This window comes from Thyridium curvatum (genome assembly GCF_004353045.1).
Source record: "Thyridium curvatum strain D216 chromosome Unknown NODE_6_length_784332_cov_80.453264, whole genome shotgun sequence".
Taxonomy (NCBI): Eukaryota; Fungi; Ascomycota; class Sordariomycetes; order Thyridiales; family Thyridiaceae; genus Thyridium; species Thyridium curvatum.
The window spans coordinates 465,686-482,775 of NW_022156761.1; the positions used below are offsets into that span (position 1 = coordinate 465,686).

Sequence of the window (17,090 nt, forward strand, 5' to 3'; positions counted from 1 at the left end):
AATCCCTGGTTGGATCTAATCAATCTGATTAGATGAGATAATTTGTAACAGCCGGCCCTGTGGCCTCGGTCAAGGTGTGGGGGTCATGCGATTGGGGGGTGCGTAGGAAAGCAAACCTGGACGTCATGCTGGACGTCATTGTGGATGGGATTGGTCCGGATCGGATGTGACGAATTTCTTGGCTGGCGCCGGGCAGGTAAGCTCAATGCTCAGTCCGCGAAGTCCCGGCGGGTTCGAGGCGCGCCCTGATGGATGAGTGCAGGATGCAACACCGTGTCGGGCACAGAGCGGAGACTTTGCCCACATCCAATCTTATCAATCAGCAGATATGTCGCCATTCGTGCTGATCCGTCCGCAAAACCAAAATGTCACCACACACTGTTGTGATCCTTTCCTCTTTCGATTTCGCAGGTGGGTCTCCGGCGGCCGTGATGAAAGCAGCAGAATTCCCAGAATTCCACACGCGGGGCCACTTGTTGCGCGCTCAGGGGGGTGGGGGGTAGATGGAACAAACTGCCAGGGGTATGGCCTCGCTCGATACACGGCTGGGGGTCTTTGGAACCATTGACCCTTGAAGTCCACATGCATGCCGCCATGCCATGCCCTGACCCCGGTTGACGGTTCACCCGCCCATGTGAACATGTGCCGACAGCGGCGATGCTCACCATCCATCTGCAGTTACAGAAGGATCATCACCAAGAGGATCCGATACCTGGTCGAGATCCGATCTCACTGTGGAAGACAAGCATCGCGTCTTCAGACACAAACTCCCGCTCTTCATTGAATCCTTTCGTTGTCCATGAATTGTATATACCCTATTGACAACGCCCTGTCCTGACATCACTGCACTCGCAGACGTCATCTCGCGCAGCTGTGATCGCAAAAAGTTATCCTTCTCTTGAAAGACCCAATGTCGCCCAACCGGGGGCCGGTCACCAAGCTCCGACCTCTGCATACCCGCATTGAGGACGATGAAACTTCTCCGACGACTCAATTGGGCTGGAAAAGCTCATTAGCTTCAACAACAAGCCAGACGACGGTGCGGCAAGCTTTCGTGAGGCTTGTCAACCTGATCGCCATCGTCGAACCCGGCGAGGCGTTCTGCATTGAGGACACTACACGTGGCGGTTATATCCTGGCTCACGCAGGCGACAGCACCCAGGACGGTAGCTCTACCTTTGTACATTGCGGGGAGAATCATGTTGATGTTCCTACCGACTTCTCAATCGGGCCAGGAAAGGTTTGTCAAGTTACGCATTGCTGCAAACGTTGAAGCTCACATAATTGACAACCGCTCCAGGCCCTTCAACTTCATGCCGCAGACGATCATGTGCGGCTGATCGCATTGGCTAGAGTAGTATCTCAGCCAGGGCTAGATTCCTTGGGTCAGATGCTGCTGGACCTCATTTTCGACCATGATCACCGCCACAGCAAAGGCTTTGCTCCATGGACACAGCCTTCCATCCTGAATTATCCTCCACAAGAACGACCAATATCATTATGGCCGGCCGAGAGCCAGGCGAGACATCAGGCACTGCTACATCATTGGTTCGAAAATAGAGTCAAGGACTGTCCACAGAGAGTGGCCTTGGATTTCTTGACCAACTCTGAAAGTGGCACGAGGACACAATATACCTATCAACAACTATCAAATGCTGCTACCGCACTAGCCACTAAGCTCTATCACACGAGTCCCAAGTCAAACGCAACCATAAAGACAGTAGCAGTGAGGATTGGCCCGTCTCCTGAGCTCTACATCAGCTATCTCGCTGCTCTCAAGGCCGGCTTCTCTTTCTGCCCAATACCCGTGGATGCCCCCCAGGAGAGAATCGATACGCTGCTTGCCGACCTGAAGCCTGTAGTAGTCCTGGTGGGCGAGCCTGGTGGCCTCGAGACCGAGACAGAGACGACCAGCGTCACAGAATTCCTCGAGGCGCGCAATGTCGAACCCAAGCCGCTTCCTCCGATTCCTACCACAGAGAACGACGCCGCATATGTATTATATACCTCCGGGACTACAGGAACCCCCAAAGGTGTGGTAGTGAGCCATCTCTCAGCCGCCTGTACCCTCACTTCTCTCAGCAATCTCTACGGATTCTGCTCGTCAGGCACACCAAACCCTGACCGTCCTGTTAGATGGTTTCAGGGCGCATCTCCAACATTCGATATCTCTCTCTTCGAGATATTCTGGACCTTGAGCACGGGATCAACACTATGCTGTGCACCCAGACACCTTACCATGCAGAATATTGACCAAGTCATCACCACTCTCAAGGCCGACATCACCAACGTCACCCCCAGTTTTGCGAGCCTGATAGACCCATCCTCACTACGCGGTCTTATGGTCGGCGGCGAGGCACCCAATACCCGGCTCCTTCAAGACTTTTCGCGCTACAACCCCTCGACAAGTGATACTCGCTCAGTGCCACAGGGCATCTACAACGGTTACGGCCCCACTGAAGTCACCATCTACTCCCTCGCCCAGGAGCATGTCCCCGGGAACCAGCGCGGCTCTATCATCGGCTCGCCACTCGCCACCTGCGGCGTCCTCATCGTTGGCGAGCAGAGCTCTGAGCTTCAACCCGTCCCTATGGGCGCTGCGGGAGAGCTGGTCCTTACGGGCCCCCAGGTCAGTAAGATCGGCTACCTCAACCGCCCTGAGGAGACGGCGAAGGCCTTCCTCGACCACGACCAGTGGGGCCGCATATACAGGACCGGCGACCGTGCGCGTGTTGTATGGAATGAAGCCGGAGAACCCGTAGTTGAGTTCTTGGGTCGCATATCGGATGCGCAGGTGAAACTGAGTGGTCGGCGTGTTGAGCTCGGTGAGATCGAGAACGTTCTGGCGAGCAAGGCCCAAGGTGTACAGCAGACACTGGCGTGTGTGTGGAAAGCTCAGAGTGGTACATCTGGCTCGGAGAGAGTGGTGAGTTTGGTCGTTGTCAATCCAAAGAGTGCGCTGAGCTTTGATGTGGTCCGAGAGCAATGCATGGAGGCAGCGCGGCGGCACCTGCCGGACTACATGAGGCCAGTTCGGATCTTTCAAGTCGATGCACTGCCGCGATCAGCCTCTGGCAAAGTGGACCGCAAGGCGGCGTCAGAGTACGTGCGCACATCATGGCAAGGGTTAGAAACTCGCGTGACTCGGGATTCCGAAGCGGAGGTCTTGGACAGTGCTGAGGATGCACACCTTGAGGCGGAGCTTGTCAAGATTCTCTCCACCATCATCAGTAGCGACTCAACTTCCAAGATCTCACTGACAGCAACAACACTCCTCGCCGAGACTGGCGTAGATAGTCTCCACGCGATGAGGCTGCTACGCGAGATCAGAAGGCGCTGGCCAGACTGCAAGCATCTGCAGCCTTCATTAGCCTTGCTTCTCGACCCTGGAACCAGCATACGATCTGTATTCTTCCCATCGACCTCGACTGGAACAACCTGCAGCAGCCTAACCGTCGGTAGAGTCACAGCACAAAGGAGAGTTGCCGAATTCGCCTCCCGCCACACAGCAGAAGCTCTTGAGAAACTGGGTGGGATTGGCAACGATGACATTGAGATGGTGCTGCCTGCGACAAGTACACAAAGCCAGTTGGCAGTGAGCTTTGGTATAGACCGACGCAATTATATCAGCTACACGGTCCTGCCACTTCAGGCCGACGCTTCCCTCGACGCGCTCGAGAAAGCAGTCACCTACACCCTGGAGGGACAGGCCATCTATAGATGTGCTTTTGTGCCATGCAACGACGATCTCTCGCCGTTTGCCCAGGTTGTGCTGAAGCCTGATGCGTACCGGAGGTGGACACGAGACAGTCCGAGGATTGTGCGCCACCGTGGAGACGCTCGTGCAAGCAGTGCGCAATACTGGACTGGGCTTGCTGAGCGGTATCTGGACTTCGAGTCACAGAAGCTGTACCAAGTTCAGATTGTCGAGCCGGACACTGAGTCTGGAGGACTACTTGTGATTAGTGTGGCGCATTGCCTCTGCGATGGTGCATCCCTCGACGTTCTCCTGAGGGATATTTCTAGACAGTATGCAGGCTTGAGTCCCCTGCCACGGCTGTCCATCAAAGACGTGATCCTCGACTGGGCGTCGAATGTCCACCCCGAAACGGACAGGCATTGGAAAGACTCACTTATCGGCTGGGAGACCGAGAGCTTCCACGCTTTGAGTGGCAACAATCTTAAATCGCCCGCACCGGGCGTGCCCGCCTATTACGGCCACGCAGTAGTTCAGATTGCCAGTGACCTTCATTGGCAGAAGCTGGAGGCGCATAGCAGGATACTTGGCGCTTCTCCCCTCGCGGCTCTGCAGGCAGCTTGGTCCCTGCTTCTCCAGATCTTCTCTGAAGCAAATACAGGAGACGTTGTGTTTGGAAGTGTTCTTTCTGGTCAGCACGAGGCTGCTCATGCACCTACTTTCTCGGTGGTCCCCTGTCGAGTCGCTCTGCCTGATCGCCAGACTGTGCACGAGCTGCTCAGTAATCTCAACAGCAGTTCTAGACTTGCTCTTTGTCGTCGTCACATGTCCTTTGGTGTCTTTGAGGCTTTGCCATACAACACGGCCTTGGCTCTTCAGACATATACCCCGCCTGAGGATGGCTCAGATGGGGCAATGGCTCCTTGGACCGACGTGCTCAACCCAGCCATCCGCTACGATTTTGACGTCTTTGCCGAGGTGTTTCCGAGTGGTCCTCTTGTTGGCGGAAAGCGAATCGACTCCATGGTATTCAAGATCACATACCGCGACGATGCTCTCTCGGAAATTTCGGCTCGGATTATCGTTAAACAGTTTGCGGCCATGACTGCGGCACTGCTGACCTGCAAGGCCGATGACCTAGTGCACTCCCTGCCCGCACGCCTACCCAGGAGTTTACTGTCTGCAGAAGGCTCCCTCCCTGTGCCCATAGAAGATTCCGCGGAGGAGGAATGCCAGAAAAAAGGACGTGCCGATGTCCTCCACGCTCAACTCGAGAAACAAGCAGAGGCCACACCAGATCTCCTGGCCTTGAGCTTCTATGCTGCTCTAGACGCGAATCCTATCGAGTTGACCTATGCCGAGCTCGACGCCCGAGCCAACGGCCTGGCCAACATTCTGCGAGAAGAAGACGTGGGTGTTATCCCTATCTGCATGCACCGTAGTGTGGAGCTTTATGTGTCCATCTTGGCCATTCTCAAAGCTGGCTCTGCCTGGTCACCCATCGATGAAACCTCTCCCATCCAACGGCGAACTTCCCTAATCGCCAGAACGCAGGGCAAGCTTCTGTTGACTAACACCGACTCTTATCCTCTGGTGGAACCCTGTCTAGCTCACGAAAGTCTAGCTGGTGTGCGCGTTATCCTCGTCGACCACTACGCTGACAAGAAGACGTCCGTGAGGGCCAAGCCGCGCCAAAGCATTCTCGCCTCACGCCCTGCCATCAGTGGCCAAGACCTTGCCTACCTTCTCTGGACCTCAGGCACGACGGGCGAGCCAAAGGGTGTCATGATCCAGCACTATGCCGCTTCAAACGCCATGCGCGACCTCCAAACCCGGGTGGAGCATGACGACAGGACTGGGCAAGTGCGCACGTTGCAGCTGTCGGCCTACAGCTTCGACGTCTTCGTCCAAGACCTGTTTTACACATGGGGCCTAGCCGGCAGCGTAATCAGCGGCACACGCGAGCTTATTCTAGGCACTTTTGCCGACTTTGTCAACAAGTCCCGTCCGACGCACGCTCATCTCACCCCCTCCTTCGGCGCCAGCATCAATGTGGAGGAGATCAGGGGTTCTACTCTTCAATTCGTCACCTTTATCGGTGAGAAGCTGACCGAGGACGTCGCCGAGGCATGGGCCGCCCCGGGAGTCACCACCAAAGCGTACAATACGTACGGCCCGGCTGAGAACGCCGTTGTCTCCACCATGAGGCAGTTCTTCGGCAAAAGCCGTGATGAGGCCAAAGCCGCCAATGTGGGCTTTCCTCTAACCTCTTGCACAGCATACGTCGTGCGTGAGGTCGCGGACCCGACCGATGTGACGAAGAAGCGGTGGGAGCTTGTACCGCGCTACGGCGTCGGCGAGCTGGCGCTCGGCGGCGCGCAAGTTGCGAAGGGGTACCTGAACAACGAGGCCAAGACGACCAAGGCTTTCATCCAGGGCGGGCCGGGCATCGACGAGCGGATCTATCTCACTGGGGATATGGTGCGTCTGAACGACCATGGCTTTGAGTTCCTGGGCCGCAATGACGACTTGGTCAAGATTACTGGCATACGTATCGAGCTGAGTGAGATCAGTGCGGCCTGTGCTAGCATCAAAAGCGAGGAGCCGGCTGTCGAGCATGTTGAGACACTGTACTTGCCACGCCCGGGGGTCAGTGGCGGCGACGCTGACCACAAAGTTGTTGTCACTTTTGTTTCTGTCAAAAAGCAGGCAGTTGATACAGCAAAGATTCGAATGCAGGTCCTCCAGAAAGCGAGGGAGATGCTCCCGGCGTACATGGTTCCTGGCCATGTTGTTGTGCTAGACACCACTATGCCGCGTACAGCTTCCAACAAGGTCGATCGCAAGGTCTTGCAAGCCATCTACAATCTCGCAGACCTCAATGTTCTGGCTGGCCGCGACGCTGCTGCTGGAGACGGCTCGGATATCAAGACTATGTGGCCTAAAGAGCAGCTATCGGTGCTCAAGACCATCGCAGAGAACAACAGAATGCAACTTGACAGCCTCAATCCGAATGACAGCTTAGCTGGGCTCGGCTTCAGCTCACTGCAGGTCACAAAGTTAGCCTGGGCATTGCGACGTGAGATGAAGTGCACCGTCGGTGTACTCGAGCTGATGCGATGCCAGACTCTTGGTGAGCTGGTCGAGGTGGTTCTGAATTCTATGAAGAAGGCGAAGAGTCTAAGAGAGCCGACGACTGAACAGACCCCGGAAACCTCATGGGTGACTACTGTCAGAGAGACGCTGACAAAGAGTCTTCATGGAGACGCGAGGCCAAAGAACACTTCCTACATCCTTCCTGCTACACCAGTTCAGGAGTCGCTGCTCGTTGAGACGATGATTGGGGCAGAGGCATACTGGTCCCACCGCCTTTTTGATCTCGGCCACCTTGGTCAGATTGATGTCTCTCGTCTGAAAGATTCATGGACTGCTGCGGCCGCCCAACTTGATATCCTTCGGACGGTGTTTGTCCCGCTCTCGCAGTTGTCTGTACGTGATGGACAGAATATGAGCATTGGCCAGTGGGCTCGCCGTCACGGTGTGCATGCCGTTGTGCTCCAGCTCGTTCTGGACCAGCCCAACATTTACTGGACCACTGTTCAGCACGCGGATGCTGAAAGCCTCGCTTCTCTCGCTCAAAAGGCACAAGTGAAACTCTCTCCCTTGGGAGGCGATACGCCTAGACCTCCGTGGGCTGTTACATTCTGCGAGATTGAGAGCAAGGTGATGCTGAGCATGCACCATTCCCTCCACGACGCCGAGTCATCGCGCATGATTCTCAAAATCGTTGCCAGCTTATACCGCAATCCAATCCAGGCTATAAGTAGCTCTCTCTCGATGAGCAGGGGTATGGAGTTAGGGTTATTGCCTCCTATCGCTCAGCGAGACAAGGCCTTCTCTGCGTGGTCTAGGCGTCTGCACAACCTAGTCGAATCTGATGGGGCCTTGAACGCGCCGTTCCCTGACCTGACGGGGTCCCGGCAAAAGCAGGAACGGACCATTCGCTCTATCAAGGCAACAATCCCAAGAGAGCTGCTCAAGAATGCAGCTGATGCTCCTGATCTACCCCGACTTGTGCAGTCTGCCTTTGGTTGTGTTCTGGCGGCAGTGCTTGAGCTGAAGACTGTCGTTCTCGGCCAAACTGTGACACAGAGAATTTTGCACCCAGACCTTGCCCGGGTTGTCGGCCCGGCAATGGCTACTCTGCCGGTCGTCATTCGTGCACATGCCACGAGCGCTCAAGAGCTCTGGGCTGAGATGAGCCGCGATGCTCTGTCTTTGGGCCAGAGTGCTCATAGTCTACACCCGGTGGACATCAAGAAGATGATCAATGAGGGCAGTGGCGATAGTAATACTCCATTCCCAGCGCTCTTTGTTTACCATCCCGCTGGTGACGATGATCACGTTGATGCCGGAGTGGAAATGTTCCGTGAAGTTGGGCAGGCGCTACCACTAAACGTTGAACATCCAATGGCCTTGAACATTTTTGAAGGTGAAAACATTATCGAGCTGACAGGCAACTCTCAGCGTATCTCGCAGCCTATGCTAGAGCTCATGCTGGATCAGATTCTCGCCCAGGCTTGCGCCATGTTGGAGCATCCTGAGGTGCCGCTTCTTCGACTGAGCAATTACATGGATCGCCAGCTTGTGTCTACGGTTGGTGAGCATGCTGACCTCGTGGGCACGGCAATTGTGAGAAATCCAGCGGATCTGGTGTCCAAACAAGCGGCTGAGCACCCTGACTGGATTGCAGTCGAGGAGATCTTTTTGGACAATGGGGAAGATGGCGAAGACAAAATTACCACCAGCACCATTACGTATCGCGAATTTCAGGTGCTTGTCAACGCTATTGCCTCCAAGCTGATCAGTCACGAAGCGAGGCTTAAGCCTGACGATGTTGTCGCGTTGTATCTTGACCGAGATACCAAATCCATGGCAGCTATATTGGCCATTTTCAAGCCTGGATACATCTATCTGCCTATCGACGGGGATCTCCCTGCAGCTCGCAAGCAGCTCCTTATCCGTGATGCCAATGCCAAGCTCGTCATTTCGACAGAAAGCCTAGTCGGCGATCTGGATCTCGATATAAGCAGCACTCCGGCAGTCCTCCTACCTGAAGGCGGCGATGAGCTCAATATAATTCTTTCCTGGCCTTGTACCATCACCAATGATTCTGTCAAAACCGGGGATGGGGGTTACCTCCTCTACACATCAGGCTCGACTGGCCAGCCCAAGGGAGTACGGGTGACCAACGAGAACCTCCTGCACTTCATTTCCGCCATGACGCAGCGTCTCATCGAGGCCAACGCAGACACAGCCAAGCTAGGCGGCGTGGGTAAATACCTGAACGTCGCATCCCGCGCATTCGATACCCACCTCACCTCCATGCTTGCGCCCTGGCACCTCGGCTTCCGCTCTGCCATCGGCAAGGACCGCAACGGCATCTTTGCAAGCTTGCAGCAGGTCATCAACGAAGTCCAGATCACGCACATGGGCTCCGTTCCCTCCGTGCTATTCCAGCTGGGCCTCCGCCTCAAGGACGTCCCCTCGATGCGAGTGCTGACTTTTGGCGGCGAGAAGGCGTCCCATGAGCTGTTTGAACAATTGAACACTGGTAGCCCCAAGGCAGCGCTGATGAATTTCTATGGGCCGACTGAGGCTACCGTGGGGTGCTTGAGTCACATAGTCGGGCACCACTCCAACGCTCGTAACTTGGGACTGCCGCTGCCCGGCTTGGAAGCTCTTCTCCTAGTTCAGGGAGAGGGTGATGAGCAAGTTCTTGCCCGCAAGGGTCAGCCCGGAGAGTTCTGCATTGCTGGCCCACAGGTAGCTGTGGGTTATCTCAATAGACCTGAGGAGAACGCAAAGGGCTTCCAGTATACTACATTGCTGGGGGTTGGTAAGAAACGCATCTACAGGACCGGAGATATCATGAGGATGATGCACGATGGTACAGTTGAGTTCCTCGGCAGAAGAGATCAACAGACCAAGATCCGCGGTCAGCGTTTCGAACTCGGCGAGGTTGAGGCATTCATCAAGAAGACTGTTGCAGAGCAAGGAGCTCTCGACGTGGCTGCGGCTGTTGTTGAACAACGACTCTTCGGATTCTTGGCGCGCAAAACACACACAATGTTAAAGGCCGAATTTGAGGCCGAGCCTGAAGTGCTGTCTCAACAGAGCCAAGCTTTGCAGGCTGTAGCCATATCCGTGGAGAAGGAATGTCAGCAAAGGCTCCCAGCTTTCATGGTTCCCGAAATGGTGTGGGTTTCTAAGATCCCCTATCTTGCAGCATCCGGTAAGGTCGACACCAAGCTCCTCATCAAACTGGCCAGGGACTTTACAGCCCTCCAGGAAAGTCCCCTGGCTCCTAGTAGCCAAGCTACCTCAAGGACTACTCCATTGAGCGGAGCAGAGGCAGAGGTCATTGCGGCGCTTGAAGAGGTCATGGGCAACAAGGTTGTCGCTACTCCAGCCAGCGCCATTCACAGTCTAGGCATCGACAGCCTCTCGGGAATGCATCTAGTAGCGGTCCTCAAACGGCGGGGCTTCGCAAAAATTACACTTGCGGACTTGCTCTCTCCTTTTTGCTCCATAGGATCCCTCGCCCGAGCAGCCGGATCTGATGTGACTTTCGACAAGCTATTAACTCCCCCTGGAACCCCGCCGGAGGAACCGAGCTTAGATGACCTCGGACCCAGTGCCAACCACCTCAAAGGTGCCAATGTCGCTGCTGTTCTCCGTTGTTTGCCCCTTCAAGCACCATTGGTTGCTTTGTCTCTCAATTGGCTTGGGTCAGAGGGAGAGACCTTGGAGGTTCCCTACGTGACGCATTTCAATTTCGAACTTGCGCCCGGAACGAACATGGTTCAATGGAAGGAGGCCGCTGCACGAGTAGTCTCCTCGGAAGCAATGTTGCGGACTTGCTTTATTCAACGCGAGCAGGATGGCCAGATATTCCAGGTTGTGCTGGAGTCGCCTCCCTCGCCATTTGATAGGGGAGAGGACTCCGCTGCCGCAATTGTTGCCCATATGAGCTCCCGACCTCCCGTACGGCTTCAAATCCACAAAGACCGACCATCTGGCAAGATTATCGCCTCAATAAAGCTGCACCACGCTCTGTATGATGGGGTGGCTATGGCTACGCTAAGGAATAAGATGGAACAAGCTTACGCGGATGGTCATCCAACCGCTGCGTCTGGAGCCCGGAGTCTCTTCACTCTGCAAAGTCTTGCGAACCATTGTGATCTTGCCGACCAAGAGATCCAAGTCCTCAGAAGCGCATGGCAAGCCAGACTGCACGGTATGCAGCCGTGCCGCATCGGGAAAGATGCCGACCAAGACGGGAATTATGCCATGGCTCGTGCAACTCGTTGTCTTGCCTACACATCTGCAGAACTCCAGACTAGGCTGAAGCTGAAGGGAGGGAATATTTCCGCTTCTACGGCCTTCCAGCTTGCTACCACTCTCTGTCTGGCATATTTGACCAAGAAGCCATCCATCGTCTACGGATTTACCAAGTCCCTCAGACCTCTTCTGAGTCACGTTGCTGAAGGCGTCGATGGGTTTGTCGGGCCCTGCCTCAACACAGTTGTTCACGCAGTTGCTCTTGGAAGCGGAAGCGAAACGCTGCCTCGCTTGGCTGAGCGGGTTCACCAGAGCCACGCAGATGCTTGCCAGGGCAAAATGCCCCTCGTAACTGCCGACATGATCCAGCGCTGGGCTGGCCTCAAGGAGAAGTTGTTTGACAGCCTTCTCACTATCAATGTTGTCCCTACAGATGGCGAGTCGGTCAACCGAGAGATCACGCCGGGTGCCATGATTCCTCTGCCGGGCAAGTCCAGGATTGACATGGCTTTGACTATCGATATCGATCTACACTCTGACGGTAAGATTGACTTGATGCTCTCGTCCGCTGGTTTTCTCAACGCGGCACAGCTTCAGGACCTTGGTATCTTGTTTGAGAAGGTCGTTGCGGAGGCTGCGAACAAGTCTGCTACGGTTGAGCAGTTTGTATCTGTCAACTATGACACAAACTACGGCCCCACGCCCGATGACGCGTACATATCAGCGGAACCCAAACCCACTGGCAAGGACTTCGAAGCTGCTCTGGCTTGCGTGAAGTCCACTGCCTGCCGCCTCCTACACTTAGACGAGCGTGAGCTCAACGCCAAGAGTCCCGAGTCAACGTCCCTTTACCAGCTTGGTCTTGATTCCATTAACGTTCTTCCCTTCATAAAGCTCATCAACAAGTCTCAGGGGGTTAAGATCACTCCCAACGCTGTGATACGGGCTCGTACCTTACAAGGTGTGGCTTCCCTTGTTGACAAGGCAAGGAGCAGGAGCGACGTCCCCGGCACCATTAAGGCTGAAAGCAATGCTCAGGTCGGCAACTCCAACAGTCACTTGCTGCCTTATGAACAGACCTTGCAGCAGGTAGCTGGCGATCTCCTTTTCATAGCCACGCCCCTCCAGGAGGGCATGCTGAGCGCATCAATGGCCTTCGCCGACCAGGCCTACATGTACACTCACGCAATGCAGTTATCTCAGGCTGCTATGAAACAGGATACTCCTACTTTCGAATTGTTTTTCATCGCCGTCAACGACACCGTGCAAGCCTGCGAGATCCTTCGGACCCGCTTCATTTTCACCAATCGTGATGATGCCCCATGGGTCGGTGTCATTTCGCCCACGGAACAGAGCGACCTTGTCAACTGGTCCGTCTCCAAGAGAGGTGCTGTGCAGCTCAAGATCCACCACGCTCTGTACGATGCACAGTCCATCCGAGCAATCTGGCAGCTTCTTCACGAAAACTACGCCAAGCGCCTCGCAGGTCATGGCGAGGGCCGAGATGAGCAGCCACCCGCACGGTATCTTTTCCGGCCACTTGCTAAGGCATTTGCAATGGTGCAGAAAAGTGCCGTCACTTTCTGGACGAAGACCGTGCAAGACTACACGTATACGCCCGTCGTGCTCTCTGAAGAATCCCTGCATGCTTCGTCTTCATTTTACTTTTGCTTGGACGCCGCAGATATGTCCAGCTTGCAGACTAAGTGCAGAACGGCCAATGTAACACCTAAAGCGGCCATGCAACTTGCGTGGGCTAAAGTCCTCTGCGAGTCTCTGTACAAGCAAGCAGATATAGTCTTCGGTGAGGTCATCACCGCGAGCAGTGATGACGATGACAATCTTGTGATGGGCCCGACGATCAACACCGTCCCCGTCCGCGTCAAATTGGCTCGCCAGCAGAGCACCATGGCCATTGAAAAGGCCCTATCTGACCTGCAGGCACTGAGCGATAACGCAAGAGGCTCTAATGGGATGGCATCCTTGCGAGCTGTGCAGACAGCCTGGCGGTCGACGAGAGCTGGCGCTGCCAACACGTCCGCCGGTCTCTTTCAGAGCTTGTTTGTATATGATGGCATGATCGAGTCTGACGGTAACAGGACTTCGCCAGAACTTCTTATCCCTGCTCAAGCTCAGACACAAGATGATTCGAAGACTGGAGGGGGGAGTCCTGCGTACGACGACTATCCCCTTATCGTCAGTTTTCGCATTAAGGATGGCGCCTTGCACGGTGCACTGAGGGCCAAGGTCAGCAGCGAGGAAGCGTTCTACTTGGGCAAGCAGCTTGAAGCGGCCTTGCGATACATCGTACTGGAGGAACTGCACAATCCGGCTCTCGAGGCTTCTCATACATATCCAACTGCGACTCCCAAACACGAGCCACATAGACACGGAGAGACCGGTCTCAACGAGGGTGGGAATAGCGTGGAAGTAGGTGGATCGACAGAGAAGAGAGATGCTGTTCTGGCACTTGTCAAGAGGATTGTAGGAGACAAGATTCGAGGGAAGAAGATCGATCACAACACCAAGCTTGTGAACGTTGGCTTGGACTCTATTTCGGCTATTCGGTTCTCCAAGATCTTGAACAAACAACTAGGCATTCACGTCAGTGTTTTCGAGATCATCAGAGGTGCTAGCGTCCGGGACATCGCGAAGAAGTCCGGACCAGTCGAGAAGAGCACTGCTCAGAAGCCGAAGGGGCAATTGGCACTACAAGGCAGGCAGCTCAAGAAGTCGGTAGCCGAGAAGCTCGACTTGGCAGAAGCACAAATCAAGTCCGTCGTACCTGTTCTGCCAGGCCAGCGACACACCCTACAGCAATGGATCCAAAGCGGGAAAAGGTTCTTTGAAGCTCCTTGGGTGTACCGAGTCGACGAGGAATCGATTGATGTAGACAAGGTAAAAACCTTTTGGGAAGCACTTTGCAACGCACATGAGGTGCTACGAACAACCTTTGTATACACGGAGGGGCCTTCGGACTTAATCCAGGTCACGCTCGATGAGAGGGTTTCTGCAGCTACCCGCTTCTTGGGGGTCCACGACAACAAAATCTCCATTCAGGACTTGATTAGCCAGCACGTCCGCGAGGGCAACTCAACACCTTCCGATCTCAAGGAACCTCCAGCTCGTCTCTCCTTCATCCACGCTTCTAACGGGAAGGCAGTCGTCCTTCGCGTGCACCATGCGCTATATGATGCGTGGAGCATCAAGATGATTCAGAAAGACCTTGTTGCATTGTTCAATTCTGAAATGCTGCCTGTCTATCCCTCTGTCGAGTCTGCCATGCAGAACATCAATTCATTCAGACAGCCTGGCGCCGAACAAACATACTGGAAGCAGCATTTGGCCTCAGCACAAGATACAATCATCCAGTCCGAAGTCGCGGTATCTGATGCCAGAAAGGCTCCCATGGGACCACACTTCAAGGCAACCTACGCAGACCTCTTGCCACAAAGCATTGCCGATATACTCAACGGCGCCATCAGCAACAAGGCTCGCACCTCTGCCGCGCTCATTGCGGCCTATGGTCGGACGCTCGGAAAGCTCACAGGTCGTTCCCAGCCCACCTTCGGAGTGAATTATTCTTCACGCTCGTTATCTTCCGCCGATGGTGAACACACCCTTGATCTCACGGGCGTGAGCATCCCGACCATGACCGTGGTACCACTCAGTCTCAACCTACCGGCCCTGCCGGGGCAACAACTGCTCGACGCGGTCCAAGACCACCTGGCCCAGCTCGCTCGCTTCGCCCAGGCAGACGGCCTGCACAGATTGTCGCCCAGATACAACTCCTACATCAACATTCTTTACTCGGAGGAGAGCGTCGATCTGCAATCGAGACACACCGAACAGGCCGATATCCTACAACGACACAAAATGGGAGAACCGCTTGCTTCCGATTACTTCACCAAAACTACGCCGTCATTCATTGAATCGACCATCGATGGCCTGGACACATCTTCTATGCATGATCAGCAGCTCTATTTCAACATCTTGGTCCGCCAGAACGGGAACGTCACCATTAATGTGAGCGGTGACAAGGACCTTTTGCGTGGTGATCAGAGTCTGGTCACTAGGCTCGTGGAAGAGTTCGGGGCGGAGCTGGTCGAGTTGATTAAACATCAGTATGTTGTATTCTAAGCTCTAGATAGATTTCCTTTTGTCATTGATAGCCTGGAGTTACATGTACGAATTTTGAACCTATGTTTATTCCTGAAGTATCCCAAAATAACGCCATGCCATGATGAAAAGATCTTGGCCAAATCTTTGCCCGGATTATTCTTCCCAATCTCTCTCAACCTGCCACTGATCCCAGAGCTTCAATGCCGTACCCTCGACAATGTCACAGTCACGGTGGCCCCATTTTCGGCGATAAACTTCCTTTCCAGCCTCGGTCAACACGTCAAAGGCACTGGCGAAGCCCTCCGGGTAGTAGAAGTACGGATCTCCAAATCCACCATGCTGGCTGGCCTGCCATGTGTTGCGTCCGCGGTTGCCATACTTGTGCTCCCCCATCGCGTCGCCTACCTTGACGAGAGCGCGGAAGTATTCGGCCCGGTCTGTCAAGTTGATGCTCGCGCCACCAGTACCGGCTTGCTGTAACGGCTCTGTAGGCGCTCGAGGCCCTGCACGTTTTCCCTCGGCCTTCTCCTCGACCTCGAATGGATTCGGGTCCACAAACTTTGGGGTGACCGCAGGGTCACGTAGAGCGCCGATAGATCCCCCAGCGTGCTCGCAATGTCGTTGATGATGCCCACCCTGCGATGCTTCATGCTCCAGCCATCCAGGACCAGCCTCGCGTTCAAGTCGCAGTCCGACATGTAATACGGTATCATAGAATCCCAGCCGCCGATCGCGTCCAGCGCCGCACGATTCACCAGCGCCAAGTGATCGTACTGAAACCACCGAAACGCCCAGCGCGTATCACTAGCAACGGTCCTGTTGAGCTCCCGAAGGCAATTCTCGTATATAGTCCTGTACCCAGGCTGCCCCGCCGCTGGTGGCCGCATCGTATCGGCCTCGTCCGACGCGTCGTAAAATTCCCAGGGCCGATCCCCGGGCCGGTGCGCCGTGTCCGCGCCGTCCTCAAAGGAGAAGACAAGCACATCCTGGTGGCTGTAGAAGTAGTACGGCCAGGACCGCTCGTGCGCCGTGTGCAGGAAGAAGTTCTGCATCTGGGCAAAGGTCAGGAGCGCCGGCGTGCGGACGACGCTGACGCCCAGGCGAGCCAGCGTGGTGTGGTTGAGGAAGAAGGGGTTCTGCAGCGAGAGCCGGCCGGCCGCGTTGGCGCCCTGGACGCCCGTGTTCTCAACCACAACGATGGACTCGGGCGGCCAGCCGGCGGTGATGTACGCGACAACGGCCTGCAGGAGGATGGGCCACTGGCGCGTGAAGCCGATGAAGAGGGGCGGCATGTGGCTGAGACCGTACTCTGCGTGCATGTTGGCCCGGGGCGCATTATGTTTCGGGATCGGGGGCGGCGAGGCCGTCGAGGAGGCTAGGAGGGGGAAAGGGTCCGTCGCGGCTGGTGGCAACCATGTCGGCGTGGGCTTGTGCTTCGGGGGCGCGTGGGTATTCCTCGGCGTCTCGGAGGGCTTGGCGGCGAGGGGATTGGGGATGTCGATGTGCGGGAGCGGAGGGAGCAGGGAACCAACTCTGGAGGGGAGGCCGGCCGTTGAGTAAGTGTAGGCGATGACGGAGAGGAGGGCGGCGAGGAAAAGGGGTAGGACGAAGAAGCGCAGCACCGTCCGGAAGGGCAGCTTGGAGGTTCGACTGGCTAAAGTCATGGCGTACTGGATGCGGGCGGGAGATGCCAAGTCATGGCTTCGTCGATGAACAGCAATGATCGCGTAAGTAGCCAATAGATCCCTCGAGGGGAGGTTCTTTGCGACCTCTGCTTGGCTCCAGCCTCCTAGACAGTGCGGTGATGGGGAAGCTTCCAGGTTGGAGCTCTCAGATGCTGTCTGGATCGAGAGCATGCCAGCAAACTTAGACTTTTGCCTAGCACTCTCGCTTAATTACTACCTTAGTAAGTAGCTTGTGTCAGGGG

At 55.3% G+C, this 17,090-nt stretch overlaps 2 protein-coding genes across 2 annotated transcripts; one reads left to right on the plus strand and one right to left on the minus strand.

Annotated features, from left to right (window-relative positions):
• Window positions 1-910: 910 nt before the first annotated feature.
• On the plus strand, window positions 911-15,181 carry E0L32_001621 (uncharacterized protein; the record flags this gene model as incomplete). Its single annotated transcript, XM_031135720.1, has 2 exons — window positions 911-1,240; window positions 1,301-15,181. The coding sequence occupies 2 exons, from the start codon at window positions 911-913 to the stop codon at window positions 15,179-15,181; spliced, it is 14,211 nt and encodes a 4,736-aa protein (XP_030990872.1).
• Window positions 15,182-15,316: 135 nt separating this feature from the next.
• On the minus strand, window positions 15,317-17,019 carry E0L32_001622 (uncharacterized protein; the record flags this gene model as incomplete). The annotated part of the gene is made up of 2 exons (XM_031135721.1): window positions 15,317-15,799; window positions 15,919-17,019. 2 exons carry the CDS (start codon window positions 17,017-17,019, stop codon window positions 15,317-15,319), a joined length of 1,584 nt encoding a protein of 527 aa, XP_030990873.1.
• Between the last annotated feature and the right edge of the window lie 71 nt (window positions 17,020-17,090).